Raw genomic sequence first — 14,894 nt, 5'->3', positions numbered from 1 at the left:
TAAAATTGTGACGGGGATGTGAGGGCTGGAGGTAGTGGAGGAGACGGAGGGGAGAGAGCAGGGGTAGAAAAAGTGCTTTTTAAAGATGAAAAAGAAAAACAGTCAAGACTTCTGAGCTCCAAGGAAGTTAAACTTCTGTTAGATGGTGTTTTCCTTCATTTTTAAATTTGCCTCTAGTAGACTGTCTATGCTACTTAAGAGACTTTAAAGTTTAGGGGTCATTTAACAATATTTTCAAAAGTCAGAAAAAGATAAAAATAACTCCATTTTTTTGTTAAGCAGTCTTGTTTATTCTTTATCAAATTCGCGTGGAAGGCTAAACCCTTTTGAATGCACTTTACTGTTCCCCTTTGCAACAACCTAATGAGGTAATTCTTACTATGTCCACCTCTTTAAAAAGGATCCAGACAAGGTAATTAAGCTACTCAATGTCAAAAACAGTTATTCCAGTAGAGGGCAGTATTCTACAAACTTCACAGCTATCTACCTCTATACCGAGCTAGGTATACACATCTACAGTTTGTACATACATGCATATATACAGTCACAGACAAATACACACATGATCTAAAGACAATCAAGAAAGCCTAACTTTCCTAAAAAAAATTTGGTAGCATTTCTGGAAATGTTTATTCCAGATCCCTCAAGGGCACACTGTGAATGTTCACTCTGCACACGGTTTGGGAACTTGGAAGCTTACTTGATACCAAACAATTCTCTCATTGGATGTTAAAGGGAGGCCTGACTCAGAGAAGTCTCCTTGTTCGTGGCCACGTGTCCTGTTGTGCATCTAAGAGATGACGTGTTTAGGGTTTGCTCTTGTATCGGACGGCTAAGCACAACCATCATCTCTTTACCACATTCCAGCAACATGCTTAGGTCCAGTAGCCAATAAAGTAAGCCTACTTCAGAGGGCAGCACTATGCTTCCCTGAATGCAAGGTGGGCCTCTTCTACACTTCCTTACCCCACATCCCTCCCTTCCCGACAGGTGTCTGTCTATGACTCCCAATTGCCTCGGTGACTGGGTAAAGTTTCCTGGCAAAGAACAGCTCAGGGAAGCCACTGGCTCCATTCTACTTCTCGATGGATGTCCATGATCATCAATGTACTTGATCCTGGCCCTAAACAGTTGTCAAAGGCTTCGGCTCAGTTTCCACTAAGAAAATGGATTTCTAGAGTATGTGTGTCTTACTCACCATTTGCCAGTCTGCTTCCGCATGGTCTACTCCCAAGAACTCAAAGAAAGAAGCAAATCCCTCATTTAGCCACAAGTCTTCCCACCAGTCCATGGTCACAATATTTCCAAACCACTGAAATGAGAAGCAGGGAGGAAGTTAGATGTTTACCCTTGTGAGAGAGAGATTCGTAGTTGCCACAGCGAAGATTTGCAGCTGACCCAGAAGTGGCCAGCGTTGAACTTAACGTACATTTCACACTTTATCTTCATTTGAGAATGTTAAACTCTCCAGTTTATTCCCACATTGTAAGGAATGGATAATGTTACAGGAAGGTGTATATTAAAGGCCAAACAGTCTAAAGCAGTGGTTCTCAATATTCCTAATGCCGTGACCCTTTAATACAGTTCTTCATGTTATGGTGACACCCTCCATAAAACTGTTTTCATTGCTACTTCCTAACTGTAATTTTGCTACTGTTACAAATTCGAATGTGAGTGCGTGCCTGCGTGTGTGTGTGTGTGTGTGTGTGTGTGTGTGTGTGTGTGTGTGTGTGTGTGTGTGTGTTTTCTGATGGTCTTTGGCAACCCCTGTGAAAGGGCCACTCAACAACTCCCCCACCCTCCTTCCCCCCAAGGGTCTCAACCCACAGGTTGAGAAACACTGGAAAGTTTCTGTACAGGTGAATGTTAGCTAACACTAAGATTGGTTTCCATGCAGCATCTTCTGAGTAGTCTCTTTTCACTTCTTTATGTATCCATACTTTGTATTATTAATACGGAAACAAGCCAGTTTTAAAAAGCAAGTAGATTTGCTTCAGGACCCTCTACCTGGTGTACAAGTTCATGGGCAATCACACTGGCTACTCTTTGTTGGTTGGATGAGGCTGATTCGTTGGGGTCATAAAGCAGGTTTGTTTCTCGGTAAGTGATGAGTCCCCAGTTTTCCATGGCACCGGTGCCAAAATCTGGAATAGCGATTTTATCTATGGAAAAAGACAGTCCAGTGAGAAATGAATTCTTTCCATTTGTTCATAGCATTTCTTACCAAATTAAGTTCTTTGGATGACTTTTTTAAGGCTAAAAATAATCCTTCAGAGTGAGAAACAGGAATCATTTGTGCAAACATTTTGGTCCTAAAGCACTCAACATTCCCACGGAGCAGTTCCTGTAGGCTCCAGACTTCAATGTGTCCCTCTCCTCCCCCCTTTTCTGCTTAACGGTTACGTGACTTTTTTCCCCCAAAGCCTGTATGATTTTATGTCTTTTCTTCTCTGCACAGTATTTCATTTTTATTAGCTGTCCCTATCTTTCATTTATCACCTTGGTTATAAACAGCATCTGTTTGGGAGGGACAGTTGGGCAAAAGAGAGTGAAGCCTTTAAATGAAGATTAAGGGAGACAGAACTTGTGAGTTCATAGAAACAGCTCACACACCAAGGTCATAGACTTAGAAACCCCACTGCCTTCGGGGCTGTACAATTTGAGGACAGTGGTTCTCCACCCATCTAGTGTCCCTTCCCTTGCCACCATCTCCTTTTACATATTAAATACATTAGAGGGACATGGAATTGACTGGTGTGTCTCTAAATTTTCTTCCAGGTCTAAAATGTTGTATGCCACAGGAATTTCTGTCTTTGTTTTCTCTGGATTTTAGACATAACACCCAACAAGGGGATGCAATGGTGGGCACTTCCACAGTAAATCTGCAAACCAGAAAATGTTGATTAGAGTGGGAAATCCAGCTTCCCCAGCTAATGAACTATAACCCAAATGTAATTTTTTATTACTACTGTGATTTAAATGAGGCACAAAAATGCAAGCAAGTTAAATTTCTTTCTAACATGTAAGAAAGGGGACTTTCTGGTTCAAATAAACTGTCTTAAAGATTTTTATGAAAGAATACAAAGTATACATATCTTCAGTAGAAATCAAGTCAACAGTAGTTTTCTTGTCATGTTTTCATGCTAGGGTTTGGTCATTATGGTCATATTAAGAATATCCCTAAAGATTGAGAAAGTGTTTCCCCCACACCCAACAATTTTCACAGTGTTGGAAAGTATAGTGTGCACAAATCCTTGAGCAAATGAAAGTAATCTCTTCTCTAATGAATACAGACATTATAATTAATTTACATCAATTCAATTATCTTTTGATAGAAATGAGGACACCATTTCCAAAGACTATTATACAGCTAATTTGGAAAGTGTTGAAGATGTACAGAAAAACGTAGGGCGAGGGGAGAGAAGAGGGGGAGGAAGGAAGACACTGGTGTGCTTTCTCACCAGGTCCTCTCAGGTCATCCTGGTCACTACAACCGAGACAATTTGGTCAGATCTGTGTGGATTTGGGTTCTCCAATCTCTCACAATTTCTCTTCTAACTCTGGTAAAAAATCTGCTTGTCTTTCATTCTTCTCTGATAATTGCTAAATGATGCAAAGGGTCATTGAAGAGAAAATGAGGCCTGTACACACGCCGAGTCACAGAGCCTTTGGCCTTCCATGGGATTTATTAAGGCAATCGGAACTGGATGAGGAAAGTGAACTGACACCTTCCTTAGAAGCTTCTTCAGGTTACTTAAACCAACCACGCAAGCTTGTTAATAAAGTGCCCTGCTGTTGATAGAGAAGGAGAAGGACTATGGTCCTTCTGGGTTTTTTTCACAGAAAACATGCTTCTATCCACATTGGAGATAAGAAAACTCTGGAAGAAGTTTCAGAGTTTCATTTTCAGGGCCAGAGAGTCTTGCACAACAAGGGTCAGATAGGGAGCATGTGGGCCTCTTACAACATCACCGACCCTTATTTCCCAGCTTCCTCAGGAGGCCATGCGTGTACACCAGCAGAAGAGTACTGATTTTTAAATCAAATGATGTAGGCAGCTGTTTTGGACCCACTTCGAGCAAGCTCTGCAGTTTTGTGTACACACATTCATCTCAATTTGCAAATCCAAGACTGTATCTGCACCATATGAGAGGAGAGAACGCCTGTCATTTTTTGGAGCAACCTAGAATGGATCTTTGAGCTTGTGGTAAACATCATACCTGTCGTGCAGGCACATAACTAAAAAGACTGAGGGACGATCAGTAATTAATGGTAATATAATTAGACACACTATGCTAGCTTAGGTAAAACAAACAAACAAAACCAAAGGCGACTTGAAATGAAGAAATCAAAGTATTTTCTCACCCAGTTTAGGAAGAGAATAGTTCAAAGCGAAGTATTCTTCAAAATAATCAAATACAGCTTTAGTTATGTTTGCAGCATACTCGGCTGTTTGCTTTTGCTCTGGCTGGACATAAATAGTGAGCTGGTAAACAAAACACAAACAATCAAGAGATGAGTCTTCATTTGTTGAAACACACATACACAGAGTGAAACATGGCATCATTCAAAGAAGGAAGCCTCCAGAGTCAGTGCATACAGTTTGAATCCCAAGCCTGCTTCATTGTGGCTTGTCCCCAATAGCCTTGGACCAAGCATGCCACTCCTCTAAGACCTGTGTAAAAGGTCTTTAAGATATAACTGTGTGACATTAGCAGTTAGAAACAGCATAAGAAACAGTGCCCGGGACATTAAAAAGCGTTACCACTTTTTTGTATTTAAAATTTGTATTGTCTGGAGTGAAGAGATGGCTCAGCAGTTAAGAAATAGAACTGCTCTTCCAGAGAACCTAGGTTCATTTCCCAGCACCCACATAGCAGCTTAGAACCATTTGTAACTCCAGTTCCAGAGAATCTGGCACCCTCACACGGACATATCTGCAGTCAAAACACCAATGCACACAAAATAATAAATAAATCATTTTTAAAAAGACTAATAAAACAAAACAACTTGCATTGTCTATTTGGTATCTATGGATCTATGGATCTGCTTACCTTTCCCTGTACCCATTGATTTGTCTTGTGTATGGAGTTCCTTGAGAGGAAACAAATCCATTTCTTTCTTTCTCATCTACAGTGCTATTGATTACACATTTCTCCTTTGTGATATTCCACTATGCTTTTCTAAATGGCCCTCAACATGTTTCTACTTTACTCCCAGAGCCTAAAATATGATGACCCAAACTTTTGCCAAGAAGAAGTGAGTAGGCTGAGTCCATTCTCTGAGCTTCCCGGGTATTATTTTATGTCTCTGTGACCTAATTTACAAATTAAACCGAGGGCTTAGTGCAGATTTTTTTCCAGCTCTAATCATACATGACTGTATAAAAAAGTATTAAGAATCCTTCTAAGCAGACGAATAAATGCCCCTGGATGCTAGGGTTTGTGCTCAGGAACCTCCTGGCTGTTTAGTAATTTTTAGTGTGTAAAGGAGAGAACAGTGCTTCAGACAACAGTCTGATAAATTTAAGAGAAAGTCAAATGAAATATGCATGCTGACCCTGAGACCTGATCCGAAAACCTCCAGCAAAAACTGATGCCGGCGTTTTAGTAAGTTCAAGACCGTTGACCTCACCAGACCAGATGATTCAAGATTAGAAAAACAGAGAGAGAGAGAGAGAGAGAGAGAGAGAGAGAGAGAGAGAGAGAGAGAGAGAGAGACTACTCATTTCCTGTTCCCACTGCGTTACTATAGGTGATGTTCATTTTGGCACATGCCTCCAATCCTGTTTCTTAGAAAAGAACTCTGACAATATAAAGGATGAATTCTAAAAGAATGTCCCTTAAATGACCAGTGCTGACTGACTACTCTGCATCCTAGCTAAGTGACATTCTTGCCTCATTTGCATAAATAGAAATGAACTCCCACCACAGTCAGTGACCCCGCCCCCTCACATTCCTTGAGGCTTTTAAGTTTTTACTTGCCTGAAGAGAGATGATCCATTTCTACTGCCCTCCCTATCCTCCTGGTAAGCAATGCCTTCTCCAAGCAATAGCTGGACCTAAGGATCCAGCTGGTAGCCACTGAACAGAACAGCAGAAACTGGCCATGAAAAATGGAAGCCAGCATGGTTGCATGGCATTGGCTTATTTTCAACAGAAAGGCTCACAACCTGTCAACGTGTCAACAACTTGGTGTGACACGGCGCACTCGGATTTTCTGCCACACTCATTCTCCATGAGACGTTCCAGGGAGAGCAGTTCCTCTTGTCGTTGCACCACTGTCTACGTGCCCTGTGCGCTGTGCTGTCTGTCTGGAGAGGGAAGGTGAGTTGAGAAAATTCCGACGACAGTGAACCTCTGTGGTAGGTGAAGTGCAGGAGGAGAGAGGCTGGGCCCCCTCTGCTGGTGCTTTCCTATTCCCCACAGAAGGTGGGCTCTTTTTACTGACTCCAGGATTTAAGAACTCAACTATGCTACCATTGAGCTGGGTCCCCGGCTCACAGAGACGTCTTTCAAGCATGCTGCTGAAGCAGTATTGGTTACTTTTTTTCTTCTCCTCATTTCTCTTGGTGACAGCAACAGAAAAGACTGCTATCAGCATTCATTCATTTGGAATCAGAGCAATTCCTTTCTCAGTCCCACACCCATCTGCACACAGAAGTGTGCAAGGTCTGCACCCAGCCAGATGCAGATTTCCCATCACTTAGGGCCCTTCCAGACAATCACCACGGGTCATATTCTCTTAAACACAGATTCGGTCAATGAGCTGAGGAATCGTAATAGAACAGCATGCTGGCCATTCACCACAGTCCTTGTCCTGATTCCACAATCCCTATCTATAATCATAAAATCTGAAGAATTTTGAAGGTTTTGCAATTAGACAGTGTATGCATGAGTGTATCCTCTCTGCCACATGTTAGGAACATAGGTCAACATGGAAGACACCAATGCAGTCTGTCATTTGAAGCCTGTGTGTAATGTATGTGCCACCCTCAACTGCAGAACACCTGCGGTGTGTGGCCTGGAACTCAGAATGACACCGTCCACTCTGCAGATACCCTCACTCCTGCCCTGTGCTCTATTTCCAGCTCCCTGGTGGTGGCTCATTGAGCCCCATTCCTGTATCCCTCTCCTTCCTCTCCTTCCTCTGGTCTCTTAGCATTCCTGTCCCTCACAAAGTCCCCCTGCATTGCCATGACTTATACTAATGATTACCCTCTTTCCAGTTCTCATGCTTGCTTTCAAGGAACTTTTTAGTGATTAAGTATGAGGTTCATAAACTTAACGTATAAATGTAAGGATTCTAGAGCCTAACTATTATACCTGTTTATTTTCCAAAGTAGGGTATCTTCTCAGAGGAAATTAAATTCCTGATACATACCTCTACTACAGAGGACTAGCCCTGCCTCAAAACACTCAGTCTACCACACATTTTAAATTGGTTCTTCATTTGGAAGCCATGACACATCTGTCCTGTCATTATTCTAGTTGCTTTTCTCTTACCATACTGGTCCCACTTACAAGGCAGGCTTAATATTTTTAATGTTTCATTTGTTTTATTTTATGTGTATGAGTGTTTTGATTGCGTGTATGAGGGGTTTGACATGGTCCGTGTGCTGTGTGTATGGCATGTGTATCGGAGGAGAATGTTAGATTCTCCAGAGACAGGTTGTGGTGAATAGCCACGGGGGTTCTGAGAATCCAGTGTGAGTCCTCTCAAGAGCAACAAGAGCAGCAGGTGATGGTGCACACCTTTAATCCCAGGACTTGGGAAGCAGAGGAGAGTGCATCTCTGTGAGTTTGAAGCCAGCCTGGTCTACAGAGCAAGTTCCAGGGCAGTCTGGGCTACACAGAGAAACCAGGTTTCAGAAAAAAAGAAAAAAGAACAAGTGTTCTTAACCACTCTCTTGGCCCATAGAGTGGGCATTTCGATTTTTTTTTTTTTTAATACGATGCCTTTCCAGTGTCTCCAGCAGTTTGAGGGATGAGACACAAACCCAGGAGGGTTGATACCTAGTTGACTGCTGCCACTCACTGCGTGTGTCTCTTTGTTAGACTTGATCATCATGACTGAACAGTTTTTCCTAGAACAACTTAATGCATCTTTATACCACTTCCCTCCTCAGTGCCTATTTATGTCTGCAAACCACAAACTTTGTACAAACCTCACCAGTGTTTACTTATGAGTGTCACTGCAGGTGATATTGTCAGGCCTTCTGCAAGGAGCTTGTCATGCTACATGTCAATTCTATGAATGTTGAACTACTGCTAATAGAATGCCATGTTTTATGTAACTGATGATCATTTTACAGAAACTCTTAACCACAATTAGAAAATCAAAAGCTTTCTATTTGTCTAAATTTGGTAATATCGTCTAACCTGAACTGATACCTGAGAGGTAGATTTTCATACCTTTTATTTTTCCCATTTATATATAATATGTATGGGAAATATATCTAATTTTATATACACATAGCTGTATGTATAGACACAGATAATTAAACTGTGTATATCCCCCCCACACACACTGTTTAGTTATCAAGTCCCATGAAATGCATCATTATTTGGAAGACCAGCCTTCACACAAATCCTAACAGGTGTGATTTCTAACATAAAACCAGCTCCAAAGATACAGACATTTTTTTTTTACAAAAAAATTTGATAGTTCAAAGGGGATTTAAAAGTAAAAATTTGAATATATGCCAGCGAAGTGAAGTGTATGATGGTTTGAGTGAGAATGGGTCCCTTAGTGTCATGTTTGATCCTTGGTCCTCAGCGGAACTGTTTGGAAAGGATTAGGAAATGTGGCCTTGTTGGAGGAGGTGTGTCACTGGGGGCGGGCTTTTTCACAAGCCTCCTGCCATCCCCACTGTTCTCTCTGACTTGAGCTTGTGGATAGAGATATGAGGTTTCGGGCACTGCATTCACTCAGCCATCAGACATCCGGAACTACAAACCCAATTAAACACTTTGACTTGTAAGCTGCCTTGGTCATGGTGTGTCATCACAGCAGTAGAAAAGCAACCAACACAAAGTGCAAGACACAAACAAGAGCCCAATTCAGAGACAGTCTGGCTCCCACGTCATCACACCGACTCTACTGGTAAATCTGAAGCTTCGCTTTCCCCAGCTGCACAAAGCAGATAGCAGCAAGATTTATGTCACAGACAGACAGCATAAAGTGGATAAGATCACGTTTCCACAGTGCTTGACACATCAAAGTTCTTAGGCTCATCGCCGGGATCAGTGTCACGGATAACACGTTCAGTTATTAATCTTGGTGACTCTCTTTGTCTGAGCTTCCTTCTGTGTGAGTGGCAGCACAAGGTGGTACCCACATTGCTTTTAAGAGGAGTGGAGAATGAGGGGGTAGCAGGAAGTAAATGAACTTTATGCTTTTGAGATACAAAATAATAGGTTCCTGGTATCCACACAGTGAGCTCAAAAGACAAGCCATTTGATTTGCAAGAACTTGGTTTACAAAGGCTTTCAGAAATAATTTCAGAAAGTCAGGAACCAAGCAGAGCAGAGTTTTCACTGTGATAATGGGTGGGACAGAGAATGGACAGGAATCCAGAATGACCTGTCTCAAAAGACAAGAGGAAAGTTATCCATGCCGGAAAAATCAAGAAGAGTGATGGAGCCAGACCATGAATTGTTCAGAGGTCTGACATCAGGACACTGACCTTGGGAAGACTCTACAAATAGAAAGAACTGGCTTTCAAGATACCAGATATTATTGTTACCATTATCAGTGTCAAAGACAAGGAAGGAGCTGGATTCCACCTGAGGATGCTGCAGCCAGCTCTGCCTGGGTTCCCATATTTATTGCCTGTTGACTATTTTCCTCTTGAAAATCTGACCATACATCCTAGTTTTCCCAGGAATGTCCCAAGAATGTTAATCTGCAGCTGACCTCTTGATCATATCACTATCTATGTTGCTTATATTTTATTGATGGTAAAAATCTATGGTCATTCTCACTATTGATAGGCCACAGCCTTATTTTCCAGTGTCATTCACTTCTTGGAGGTTTTCAGGATCTCACCCAAGAAGTGGCCCAGGACTATGCAGGGCAGTAAAACTGAGGGAGATAGCCATGGCTCTCACAAGGAAATCATCAGAACATATAGGAATGCATATTAGGGTGTCACTGGGTAATGGTGGATACCTCTGGCTCCCATCTCAGTCTAGAGATAGTTTTTAATATACCCCCTTCTTGGGGATTAGCACCCTCTTGAGTCCATGGGTGTTCCATAAAGACATAAGATAACCTGACTGAAGAGTCTTCTGTTTCACTATCAATACCGAGAGCGCCTGAATGAGACAGAGATGTCTACATGGCTTTCACTCCACACACCTATGTATGTTACATGATATTATTGAAGATGACACTGTTGAGTGACCATTGCCTTCAATGGGTGTTCCCTCTCCAATCTTCCCCTTTGCTAGAGAAGCCAAGGGCACTCCCCAACAAGGTAATTACTCCTTTTTACACATACATCTTTACAAAAAGACATCAGCCAACTGCCCCAAAGAAACTTAACCTAGCCTGGATTTGATTCCTTTGAGCTGGATGCAAAGCTAATATGTTCTGGAGACGTTAATGCAGCTCTAATATTTGAGAAGGCACCACAAACCTATTAACAGGAAATGGTTTTACATGTAGTAATTTGGAACTTTTAATTTTTCTCAGTTTTTGTTTTCTTCTAAACTTTCTATTAAATGGGTGCTTGAGGAAAACAATGACAATATATTTAAATCCAAATTGTTCTGGATTTGAAAATGAATTGCAATATATCCCAGTGAAACCCTGAAACAGAAATGTTGCTTATAGCATTAATAATAATACAGTTAATGTATGTAATTATGATGTAACTCCTGAAAGGACTGTGATGGGATGGCAGTTTTTACACCCATAGCTGCACAGTTACTTCACACTGCTAAAACGTCATGTAATTACTACGTGGTTCAGGGTTAGTTGGCTGGTTGGTTGGTTGGTTGATTGATTGGTTTTCATAAAGTTGAATTTAGAGGCATCATTTGCTATAAACTCCATATAATTTTTCTCATGCATAAGGAAAAAACTTTCTTTACAATAGAGGGCTCCACTACTGACACCTGCTATGTCCTTTCTTCTAGTTACAGTAAATAATAGACCTCAACTTGCTGATAACAGGTGGGAAGGAACTCCTGTCAGGGGGTCGAATATCTACACTTCACCAAGTTTAATGAGAGTGTCACAGATTCTTGTATCATATAGTAGAAACTGATTGAATGGTTGACAGGGAATTAATGTGCCAGAGCTATATTGTCAGAAACACTGTAGATAAGAATGGCCGTTGGCTCCACTCAGTTTCTATGAAGGATGCTGTGTGCACAGTAATGATACAGCTCCATCTTTACAGTATCTACTGAAAAAGTAGCAGGACTTTGGGTTCAGATGGTGCAGTAAATGATGCTCTGCTGCACCTTCCCAGAACCAGCATGTAGCAATGGTGGGTAAAACACAAAATGGGAAGCCCATTAGACAGAACAGGCTTTAGCATCTCTGTGGAATTTGTGATAAGAGGCAGGGGGTGGAGTTAGAGCAGTCAGTTTGCCAAGGGGATACAGGGTCCCACTCCTAACCCTGGGTAATTGATACCCACTGGCCTAAGGAAAATCAGTTTTTTTCCAATGGATTATTACTGTATATATCAACCATACCCATGCCCCGTGCCCAGGAGTAGTTGGCCAGCACAATATGAGTTCCATGGTGTTTTTTGAAGGGGAGAGTTGACTCTGTGTGTGTGTGTGTGTGTGTGTGTGTGTGTGTGTGTGTGTGTGTGTGTACCTTTTGTTTTGGGGTTTGGCTTTTTTTTCCCTCTTATTTGTTTTGGGCTTGTTTGTTTTAATTTTCATTTACATGTTTTGTTTTTGAAGGTGAGAGTGGGGAAGTGAGAGGGAGATGATAGGTATAAGATAGAAAGATAGATAGATAGATAGATAGATAGATAGATAGATAGATGAATACAATTTGGTGGGCAGGTAGGGAAGACAGTGGAGGTATTGGTGGAGGGAGAAAACATGATCAAAATACATTGTGTGAAAACAAATTTTCTTTCTTTTTTTTTTTTTTTTTTGGTTTTTTGAGACAGGGTTTCTCTGTGTAGCTTTGGAGCCTATCCTGGCACTCGCTCTGGAGACCAGGCTGGCCTCAAACTCATAGAGATCTGCCTGCCTCTGCCTCCTGAGTGCTGGGATTAAAGGCGTGCGCCACCAACGCCCAACGTGAAAAGAATTTTTTAAAGAGGTTTATTAGCTTTGAATTTGAGACAGAATTAGGAGACTATGGGTGGGGTTTAAGGGAGAGGACATGGTAAGGGTCTGAGGGAGGAAGGGGAATGACTTAATTATATGTAATTAAAAATTTTAAATTATTTTTAAAATACTGAATTATGTGTAAGATGTTTTAAGAATGTGTAATGTAAAAGAGTAAAAATTTGAGGAGTGAGGAATAAAGAGGTCAAGACCATGCTGGGAAAACCCACAGAAGCACCTGACCTGAGCAAGTGGGAACTCATGGACCCCAGTCTGACAGCTGGGGACCCAACATAGGACCAAACCAGGCCCCCTGAACATGGGAGTCAGTTAGGAGCACTGGGAAGTATATGGGGCCTCTGGCAGTGAAACTAGGATGTGTCCCTAGGGCACAAATGGACTTCGGAAACCCATTTCCCATGGAGGGATACTCTGTTAACCTAGATGCACAGGGGAGGGCCTAGGCCCCTGCCCCACATGACTTGGCAGATTTTAATGATCCCCTCATGGAAGGCCTCACCCTCCCTGGGGAGTGGATGGGGGAATGGGATGGGGAGGTCAGTGAGGGGCATGGGAGGATGGGAGGGAGAGAGACCTGGGATTGATATGTAAAATAAGATTGTCTCTAAACTAACTAAATTAAAAAAAGAAAATAGTACATGAGGGTAGATAGGAGGTTTTAAGTGGAGAACTCTTTTTTAAAAAAATATATTTTAGACAAAATATTTTAGATAAATTTCAAATGATAAATATCTGTGCCCACGATCCAGGAAAGCCCATATGTGGGAGAGCAAGTCAGTGTAATACAGGAAAACCAGCATGTGAGCAATTCGGTCAGTGGGGGTGAAATGAAGTTTATTCACCTCTGTCTGAGAACCACGGGAGAAGACTGGAAGAGAGTCAGAGAAACGCAGGATAGGAACCACCAGGGCAAGATATCATTCATGGCGCTGGACTGCTAAGTCTGCCTGTTAAGTCTTAGCTCATTCATGACGCTGGACTGCCCAGCTGCCTGTTTTGTCTTCCCTTACTAGGTAACTTTTGCAACAAATTGATTATAACTTTTTTTTTTTTTAATGGTTACAAGACTTAGGTGGGTTTCCTTTCTGTCACATTTCAGTGGATCTAAGGAGGCTGATTTTCTTATGTTTCTCTCTGAAGTGAGTGTCACACTTGGAAAACGTTCTTCTGGGGTGCCAATATTAGCCTTCAATTCACAGTGAACATACAGAGTGGGAAGGGGCTTCCAAATACGGGAAGAAAAGGAAGCCTTCGGGAAGTATTAACATGAACATTAGGGCTTCAGATCCTTATGAAGTTCTGCTCAACTTTTAGGGGAGACGGCCCCAGAGTATAGGGGAAGATGAGGAGGGAAAGGCGCCCCCTAGCTTCAGCTCCAGGTCACTTGGTTGAATTCTGACTAGAGAGGATCTGGGGAATTTCAGAAAGCAATTGAGTTCTCTTACGAAATAGGAGATCAGAAAGGAATGTCATGACAGGATATCCTCGCTCCCCTTCCAAAGTATAGAAAGTGATGCTGGTCTCAAAAAGAGCATCCTGCCACCAGCTTTCACAAGAGAGCCACTTTGTGAAGTATTTACTACTGCTGGGATCTTTGGCAAAAACAGTATTTTCCACTACGTTCCTTCATTCCTTTACTTGAAATTCATCCTTAGAATCTAGCCAAAAGCTGATCCACACCGTAATGACTCACCAGGCCAGAAGAGCTGCCGGGGGGGGGGGGGGAGGCGGGGTTTGATGGGACTCAGCAAGGGAATCTTCCAGAAACTCCAGCTCACTTACAGTTGCTATTAGAAAGTAACTAAGAGTCTAAGAGTGTAATGTCTTTTGCTGGCTGCTTGGCTGCATACTGACTCATAAAACTATGAGGATAGAGGAATTGCTCAGCCTTCCTGCTATGTCTTGATGTTCTACTGAAAACAGAAAAAAAAAAAGACATGCCCAGAATGTAATCATATTGTAAAAATTTAACATGAAAAACACCTGCATGTGATGAAGTGTGGGTTCTAAAGAAAGCACTCAATAAATATTGCACATTTGCTATGACAGTGGAAGAAAAACAAGAACTAATGGACTCCACTTTGTGTCAAGCCAGAGGTACACCACCAACTATGCCAAATACAGAGTAGAAAAGCAATTTCCTCTATCAATGCCATCTCCCCCAATGCTCAGCATTACCTTTAGGAACTGGTGGTGCCCTCTATCAAAGCATCATATATGGCATGAGGAAGAGTTGGGCTGGACCAGTCCTCCTGAGTCCCAAGTGAAAGGTCTCTATGTTCCCCCTCTCACTATAACTTGGATACTGGAAACCCAGTTTTAGTGTGTCTCGATAGCCACTCTATCAATACGTAAATGAAGGTGTTCCTTTTTTTTTTTTTCCAGGAGCATGCTTCATGGGAAGTAAAACCATCTGGTCCTTCCCCTGCAGTGACTGATGACTAGCTAATGATATTTTCTGAACATCCCATCTCCAGACCTTAGCAGAGCATGGTGTTTTAGAAAGAGTATGGAATCGAGTCCCTCCAACTCCTCAGATGGCTCTTCAGCAAAGCATTTGAGTTCCCT

At 42.0% G+C, this 14,894-nt stretch overlaps 1 protein-coding gene across 1 annotated transcript in view; it reads right to left on the bottom strand.

The window, feature by feature from the left end:
• Window positions 1–14,894, bottom strand: part of Enpep (glutamyl aminopeptidase) — a 72,590-nt gene that overhangs the window by 44,215 nt on the left and 13,481 nt on the right. The window contains exons 5-7 of the mRNA XM_027395690.2: window positions 4,366–4,486; window positions 2,008–2,162; window positions 1,199–1,312 (exon numbers count right to left, since the gene is read on the bottom strand). Of these exons, the coding sequence (XP_027251491.1) occupies window positions 1,199–1,312; window positions 2,008–2,162; window positions 4,366–4,486 (390 nt within the window). The remainder of the gene's footprint in view (window positions 1–1,198; window positions 1,313–2,007; window positions 2,163–4,365; window positions 4,487–14,894) is intronic.

Source organism: Cricetulus griseus, assembly GCF_003668045.3.
Source record: "Cricetulus griseus strain 17A/GY chromosome 1 unlocalized genomic scaffold, alternate assembly CriGri-PICRH-1.0 chr1_0, whole genome shotgun sequence".
Lineage (NCBI taxonomy): Eukaryota > Metazoa > Chordata > Mammalia > Rodentia > Cricetidae > Cricetulus > Cricetulus griseus.
The sequence above is the reverse complement of the archived record's forward strand: the minus strand, read 5'-3'. Positions and strand labels throughout refer to the sequence as shown.